Consider the following 8,389-nt stretch of genomic DNA (forward strand, 5'->3'; position numbering starts at 1 on the left):
TTTTCGCTATTTTATAGAGATCCTATATCATTGTTTGTTTACAAAGGTTTGGACATTATATGGTCGGAAAACTTATAATCTTCAATATGGCCGAGAGAATGGACTGGAACCCTCTGGGACAGAAAACAATCAGGTTAGAGGAGAAATATGTAGTATAGGTTGTAAAATATTTAGTTAAATTAACATAACTATCATTAAACTTGTGCAAAAGATATGTAAACTAATGTACCCCCTTAAAAGAATTAAGGAAATGTATGTATTCATTCAAATGCATCTCTTTTTTCAGAAAGTTTTCGCTGTACAGCCCTATGTGCTGGAGCACCAAAATTGACTTTTCAAGCAATTTAACCTCAATCTCAAAGTATGGTGGACTTATAGGTACAAATACAATAATAATAATACATAATAACATATATAATTGCACTTATTTACATGTGCTATCTGTATTTGGAACAGTTTATTCGAGATGACTATAAATAACATGCATTTAACATATAGTGAACTCACACTGTGTAACTAAAATTAAATTAAAACAGGTTAATATGCAATTAGAGGAAAAGTGTGTGTAAAGATATTCTGCAAAATGTTTATACAATAGTATTAAAACAATTCCTTTATATTCAGCCACAGTTAAAGATGAATCACAGTCAAATAGGACCGGAAATCGACCGGACATTTTCATCTTTAATGCAGCAGGGAAAATAATTTCCTCCTTCAGGTGAGATGCATTCAAGTTATCAACCTAGTTACAGAGTAGCATTCTGTATTATATTTGTTGGGTGCTAGTGGAGAAACACCCTTCCTCTACATTATCTGCTAACCACTAACCTCTAACTAATAACTCCTAACCACCAACCTCTAACCAATAACTCCTAACCACCAACCTCTAACTAATAACTCCCAACCACCAACCTCTAACTAATAACTCCTACCCACCAACCTCTAACAGTTTCCACCGATACCGAAGGATTCTTAACTAGTGCTGATTAACATTCTGTTTATATTTGTCATCTTGATAAGTATTGCAAGAAAGTGCCTGTTTTGCAAGAAGAGTATTGCAAGAAAGTGCCTGTTGAATAGAATCTAAGCTTAATTTTTGGTTGGCTACGATACAAGTACAAACTAAGCACACAAAATGTTGTTATTTTCCAACAAAATCCTTTTTTACCTTTCTGATTATGATTTTAAACTTTTCAGAACTTCGTTTTGTTAAAATCCCAGTTTTCAACAATGTTTTCAGATGGAGCAGTGGCATATTGATTGGAATTGCTTGGACACATGCAGATGAACTGTTATGTCTTCAAGATGATGGACAAGTTTTGTTGTATAACATGTTTTGGGACTTCCAGAAGTCGTTCACTATGGGCATGGTAAGAAGAATGAATGGATGTAACTTATTTACCCTTTCGTGGCAGGCAACGGCAGTCGTTATAACACAGGTGTTATCATTCATAAACCACGTATGCAACTTTGTAGGTGATTATTTTTGAGGATTTTATTGTGTAGGATATGATGTGTATTAGGTGAGTGATAAAACATGTATATATATGACCAAGGCCAACATAGATTAATCACATTAAGTGTTGTTTTTATTTTTAATACTTTTTCATTATAGGAATGTCGTGAAAACAAAATAATGGAATACGAAGTTTTCTCCAGCGTTCATGGGACAGGGTTAGCCGTTATGAATGGGCTTTACAGATTCTGTATTGTTAATAACATTGAAGAACCAAAGGTATTGAATGAATGAACAAAAGTTACTTATTATTCGCTTGGTGGGCCAACAACAGTCATTATAACACAGGTGTTTCATACACCTTAAGCCAGGTTACAAGTTACCACGGATGTAACTTTGTGGGTGATTATTTTTAGGTAGCCTGTTAATAATTTTTTGTTATTAAGTTTTTGTAAGTAATGCAATTATATATTTCACTAAATTTACAATTATTTATATATCTATATTCCACTAATGATCTTGATATTTTTGCATTTTCCAAGGTTCGCATACTAGCTGACATACCAGGGTTGCGTGCCACACCCCCAAGCAGCTGGTGTGTGGTTCAAGGTCCAAGGGGGGCAAAAGTACTTGCTGCAAATGAATGTAATATTTTCCTACTTGACCACAGTGGACAATGCTCGCAACAGAAACCCACAGGTAAAATAATGTAAATAATGTGCCGTGGCAATTGTTCCAACCCAGTGGTTCCTTGTGGGTTGTCTAAATTATCAGCCATACATTACAAAAAAATTCCCAAAATATTGCTACTCACAAAATAAAATACTTGGTAACTCGGAAGGGGCATGGGGTGTGTGAAACTACTGTTATAACGACTGTATTTGGAAAAATGAGTTACATTATTTTATTTCTACACGTGTTGATTGAGTGCCTCCTGTGTTTCCAGTCACAAACTATTTTATAATAATAAAATTATTGGGTTTAAGTTGGTATAAGTAGTTTGGTATTTGGAAACACTGTTTTACTTTGTAGGGTATGATGCATTTATTCACATTCACACAGTACTTAACTCTAACCACTGCAAAGTATTCTTAATCCCAAATGTTATACCTCCAACGATTAAACATAGCAATATAATCAAAGTATAATCCTCCCCTAATTATGTGTAACAGATTTGAATGCTGCTCCTAATGCATATATTGCTATGGCAACTTCAATGGATGGGAAACATGTGGCTTTGTATGCAGACACGGGAACCATATGGATTGGATCGGCAGATTTTCAAGTAAATTAATCTTTTACATAAGATTGGAATACCATTGGTCAAAAAAATTGCTATAGTGTGTAGCATAGGTGTCATATACTTTTTAAAGACATCAAACATCTGAGTAAAGAACCCATAGGATAGAAACTGGTGTGCTAAATCATATGATGTCGCCCCTGTTTTAAAAGTTGGGGTAACATAACATGTCATCCAAGGCACTTCTAATATTACCCTACAACACTGTAACTTCCTAAAGTTTATTATTGGTACGTTATGACACTGACATTTTTCTATTACTGGTAATATTTTCCATTTTAGGGGCATGCCACCTCAGACATAACCTTACGCCATTGCTTTGAAGTGATACTGGACCATATTATTCCAAAGTTGTAGCACTGGAAATTATGGCTATTATTAGTAATATTTGCTATTTTCTCTTTCCATTTCTACTATAGTCACAAACTTAACTACAATTTTGACTTCACAGGATAAATACTGTGAGTTCAATACAAGTAACAGAAGTCGGCCGAAACAGCTCCTATGGTGTTCGGATATCCTTCATACAGCTAGAAACGAAACCTTTGGCTCAGGGGGTTATCGTAACATTGCAGTTGTCGTATACTGGCCCAAAACTATCCTCGTGGTCAGCCCTCAAAAAGATTGGGTTCGTTTTAATGTGGATGAAGACAACCTCGACAGAAATGGCACCGGTTCGGCGGTCTTGGCTGCCGATGTGGACGGCGTGCATATCGTGACATCAGAAAGGCATGAATTCCTACAGCATGTACCAAGTGAGTTAAACTTTGGATCTATTATATACTTCTGCTTTATATGGATGAAGTCCCCCAGAGTGGTACGCCATAGCCCATAGGTCCTAGGAATTTCCCAACACCCAGGGTGCTACCCCAGTCCCCAAACACCCAGGGTGCTACCCCAGTCCCCAACACCCAGGGTGCTACCGAGATTATAGGTTACTTCAAAGCTAATATGCACTTTTTGTGCTGTTATATGCTTGGCCAATTTAAGTGTTGCTTTCAGGCACAATATAAAATCTAATATAGCCTTTTCTCTTTATACAGTTTTGTTGCTTTATAGCTTCTTTATTGTTACAGATGCAATTTCTGGGATTTTTAAAGTTGGTTCAATGGCACCAGGGGCTTTACTTAATGATGCAGCCAAAGAATATGACGTAAGATATTTTTTATTTTTAACCATATCTAGTTAAACTTATACAAGATAAGATAAAGATTCTGTGACATCAGTCATCACCCGGAATGTTCAATCTAGTAACTTGCTTATAAGTAACTATTAAGTTGGATTACATTGTCTCCAACATAACAAATTACTGTTTTTTTTTAATATTTTCGCTAAAATTGGTGCTTTCTTATTTAATTTGCATTATTAAGTTTTACTTGTTTTATGTAAAAATTATTAAATATTCTTGTAACTTATTTTTCTTCGCCTGGCAGGGCAACAATGGTCATTAAAACACTTAAAACAAATGACCAAAGATCACAAGATTAACATTGTACTCTTTGTTGCCATAGAAACAAAGTGAGAAAGCGGATGAATATCTTCGTATATTGCTTGAGAATCGTCAGTTAAAGGAAGCAGTGGAGCAATGCACTCTCGCTGCACTCGATGAGTTTCAACCTCGCATTCAGAAGACCCTTCTTAGGGTGAGTATTTTATCTTTTTTTGTGATTTTATTTATAACAAGTTTATTTTTTGTAATTTGTTTAATGCATCTTACCTTTTAGGGTTTTATTTATTTATTTTATCTTTATTCTATATTTTACTCGTAACGATTTTGTTGACATTCGAGTAAAATGATTTGACATCAACTTTTTTTACATTTTGCATCAATTTTTGACATATCCCATTTTTACATTCGACACATAGATATGCGGTAATGGGGCAACGCTGGCCTAAACGTATCACACTGCAGGACCTCACCCACTTAGAAGTGTATATTACTAGTTTATATATATGTTTTTCACAGGCTGCTTCCTTTGGAAAATCTTTTGTTCCAGATATTAAATTGACTGAATTATTCGTAAACACTTGTCAGATGCTGCGTGTGTTAAACGCAGTGCGTGACTTCAATACTGGAATCGCATTAACTGCTGCACAGTGAGTGGTGTAATATATAGTAGGGTGGGGGAAAATGGGACACTTTTAGCACATAATATACACAAATGATCGTGTTTTTAATAATTAACAATGGTCTATGGGAGTCGTGAGGATATAGTTTTATGATTCTTTGAATGTTCTTTGTTTACTACTGAACGGGACAAGAAAATAGAGTTAAAGGTGTCCCATCTTCTCCCCCCCTACTGTAGATATCTATCAGCATTGGTATATGTGTCCAGCAGCATTGAATCCTATTTCCTTTTGTTTATATGCAAGTACCTAACCAGTGAGCTATGCCGTAGAACTATCCTTATGAATACCATTGCGAATGAAGAAAAACAAAGTTTTTGATTAAATGTTATGCACGGTGTTCGTAAAGTTCTGTTAAAATATCAAAACTTTATTATTTACTCAGTTCTCAGTGTATCTTGACCAGGTTTGTTTTATTTTAATTGGTAGATAATAAAAACACACCAGATCCTTACTACACAAAAGTCAGGATTTTTATTTATTATTACAGATTGGAGAATTTATCAATGGATTATTTGATAGATCGATTAATCTTAAGAAGGCAGTTCCATCTTGCATTTCATGTTTGCCAATATCTTAAAATCCCTGAAAAACAAGGATCTAGCAGAATATTGTCGCACTGGGCTTGCTACAAGGTGTTGTATGTTGCTGGAATTGTAAATAGTGTAGCGCTATTAAGCTATCTGCATGCATACTCCAGTTCCTATGTACGGTGGTTAATATTACTGTGTTTGTTACGCATTTTCGTTTTTACCGATTTTAATACTATTGTACTTTTTTTGACTATCTTGATCAGAATTAAGTATAGGTAACAAGGTAAGAACAACCGTATTATAACGACTGTTGTTGCTCTGCTGCGTGAGGGTAAATACTAAATAGGTTACATTTACATTCATTCACAAAGCATGAACAAAGAGTCAGCTAACATTGATTTTGATTGACAGGTTCAACAAAAAGACGTGGATGATGGTAAAATAGCTGCAGCCGTTCGTGACAAACTTAAATCAGCACGAGGTGTCTCGTATGCAAATATTGCTGAAAAAGCCGTGGAGTGCGGTAGGAGGGACCTTGCCATTAAGGTGTGTGAGTAGTTAATGGAACTACAGGTTTTTTTGCTGTGTAATTCTGAATACAGTAACCTCTTGTCTTTCTATTCTATATGGGTGGGGTCCATGTAGAGAACATAGGATTTAGTCCAGATTTGGCTCATTACCCTAACACCCAGACTGTGTTTACATGCTGAAATGTCCCTGCTTACCAACTTTGTGGGTGATTGATTAATTGTGTGTGACTGACAATTTGGACAACCCATAAGTCGCACCTGAGTTAAACATTGAAGCCTGTTAAGTGTCTTGCTCATGGAAACATACACCAATATAGAACCCAGTACCATTTGGTCATGATGCAAACGCCTAGACCTCTGATCCACTGTAATGATGCCTCTCACAATTATACATTGTTCCAGCTTTTAGAGTTTGACCCAAGAGCATCTGAGCAAGTCCGCTTGCTGTCTTTGCTCGGCAAGCACACACTTGCGCTAGAGAAAGCAGTAGCAAGCGGAAATACAGACCTCATATACTCTGCTATTGCTCGACTGCGAGAACGGACGAGTCTATCGGATTTCTTGGTGGCGATCAGACAACAACCTGTAGCGTACAAACTGCATTTAAAGGTTGGTTGAAAATGTTACTTAAATGTTATAGGATTTTAGCATGATTAAAGTCAGTCATTGTATTTATGTTGTTCAGACACTATATTTATGTTAAAAAAGTGTTGAAGTCTACATCAATTATGTACAAGAACTAGATAGTAATGTCATTTTATTTTACCTTCAATACCTTTCTACAGTATTGCAAGGAGCAAAATGAGAGAATGTTGAAAGATCTTCATGAGCAAGAGGATAATTTCATTGAGTTGGCTCACTGTCACATCCATGATAGTTTTGATACCTTCAGATCGGATGAAAGAGTTATCTCACTTCACTCTGCTTTGGATAACTTCACTAAAGCTAAGGATGATTTTGGAATGAAGGTAATATTACTTAAATGCTTCTGGACTGGCCGTTTAAACTGTGTTGTTGAAAATTAGACTCTTATAATGTCTTGCAAAATGAGTCTATAGGACTAAAAAGCCTCCGTGTCCTAAGTTGCCCTGAAAGGCCTGTGTTTAGACTTATACTTTTATATTGCTCATAGAAAGGTTAAAAAAGTGAAAATTATATTAAAATTGGCAGAATAAATTTGATTTATGTATTTAGATGACAGAAGAACAACTTCAGTTGCTAAGAGAGCAAAGCCAACTTGAACAAGAACTTGATGAAAGTTTTATAGAAAAATCTCTTCATGACACGATCTGTAGCCTTCTCAAAATAAACCAATTAAAACGAGCGGAACACCTCAGAAAACAATTTAAACTGTCAGACAAAAGGTATGCTTTATGAATGCATATAGTAGGGTGGGGAAGATAGAACACCTAGGGTGGGGAAGATGGGACATTCTTCACGGCCCATTTGGTAATAATAACAAAAAAACATTTAAAGAATTATAAAATTATGGAATTTGTTGTTAATTGTTTAAAACAAGATCAGGATATTATGTGTTAAAGGTGTCCCGTCTTCCCCTACCTTACAATATTACCTGTTTATCCCTGCATGTTGGGGAAACTCTGGGTATCATTTTTCCTACACCTCATGAGTCATGCCTACCTAAAAGTTACCATGTATGCAATTCCTGGGTGGCTGTACCTTATTTATACAAGTCTAACACCTTGGACAACTCTTTAAAAACCACTGGAGCAATGCCGATTTGGTTCTTACCTAAAGGCCACACACAAGCCACAATAGTAGCGGTTTTGACTGTGCTACAGCTTCAGTATATCTTATACTTGATATTACCTGTTTAAAGAACCATTTTCTAACTTAATAATTTCAGATGGTGGTGGCTAAGAATCACAGCATTAGCAGAGCAGGGTAATTTTGCAGAGCTTGAAAACTTTTCAAAGAGCAAGAAGTCTCCAATAGGTTACTATCCCTTTGTGGAAGTATGTATTCAACATAATGCATACACTGAAGTGACCAAGTATATTGGGAAAGTACAGCTTGATAAAAGAGTACCAGCCTTCTTAAAGATTGGGTATGCAAATTTTTGTATAATTTTTATAAACTTACAACTAAGGATAGTACAGTGGTTTAATAATTTAAAGTAAAAAGTTCCAAACTACAATAGTTTTGTAATAAACCAAAACAACGAAAAACTTAAGTAAGTATAGTTTTATACTTTTGTAGTTTAGTAGTAATTAATGAATAAAAAACAGTACTAGATTCCAGTAGTTTTAAACTTGAAAACATATAACATTGTTCTTTTTCAAAAACACAGGAGCATCAAGCATGCTGCAGAAGCTGCAATGCAAACCAAAAGCTTGTCAGATTTAGATGCAGTACTCAAGAAGTGTGGTGCCGAACACAGAGACATAGCTGATCGTGTACGCGCTATGATGATGCAGCTCAC

At 35.6% G+C, this 8,389-nt stretch overlaps 1 protein-coding gene across 1 annotated transcript; it reads left to right on the top strand.

Annotated features, from left to right (window-relative positions):
- Positions 1-3: 3 nt before the first annotated feature.
- On the top strand, positions 4-8,389 carry LOC100186439 (vacuolar protein sorting-associated protein 16 homolog). Its single transcript, XM_018812939.2, has 17 exons — positions 4-133; positions 287-378; positions 625-718; positions 1,241-1,370; positions 1,616-1,735; positions 1,999-2,155; positions 2,629-2,741; positions 3,208-3,511; positions 3,833-3,909; positions 4,268-4,399; positions 4,723-4,853; positions 5,374-5,518; positions 5,828-5,962; positions 6,349-6,555; positions 6,732-6,914; positions 7,141-7,310; positions 7,814-8,389. Exons 1-17 carry the CDS (start codon positions 60-62, stop codon positions 8,085-8,087), a joined length of 2,538 nt encoding a protein of 845 aa, XP_018668484.1. The 5' UTR covers positions 4-59; the 3' UTR covers positions 8,088-8,389.

Source organism: Ciona intestinalis, chromosome 8 (assembly GCF_000224145.3).
Source record: "Ciona intestinalis chromosome 8, KH, whole genome shotgun sequence".
Lineage (NCBI taxonomy): Eukaryota > Metazoa > Chordata > Ascidiacea > Phlebobranchia > Cionidae > Ciona > Ciona intestinalis.

Coding starts and splice junctions, on each gene's coding strand:
- LOC100186439 (XM_018812939.2), top strand. CDS start 60: ATGGTCGGAAAACTTATAATCTTCAATATGGCCGAGAGAATGGACTGG. Junction 379..624: donor AAAGTATGGTGGACTTATAG/GTACAAATACAA, acceptor CTTTATATTCAG/CCACAGTTAAAGATGAATCA. Junction 2,156..2,628: donor CTCGCAACAGAAACCCACAG/GTAAAATAATGT, acceptor TATGTGTAACAG/ATTTGAATGCTGCTCCTAAT.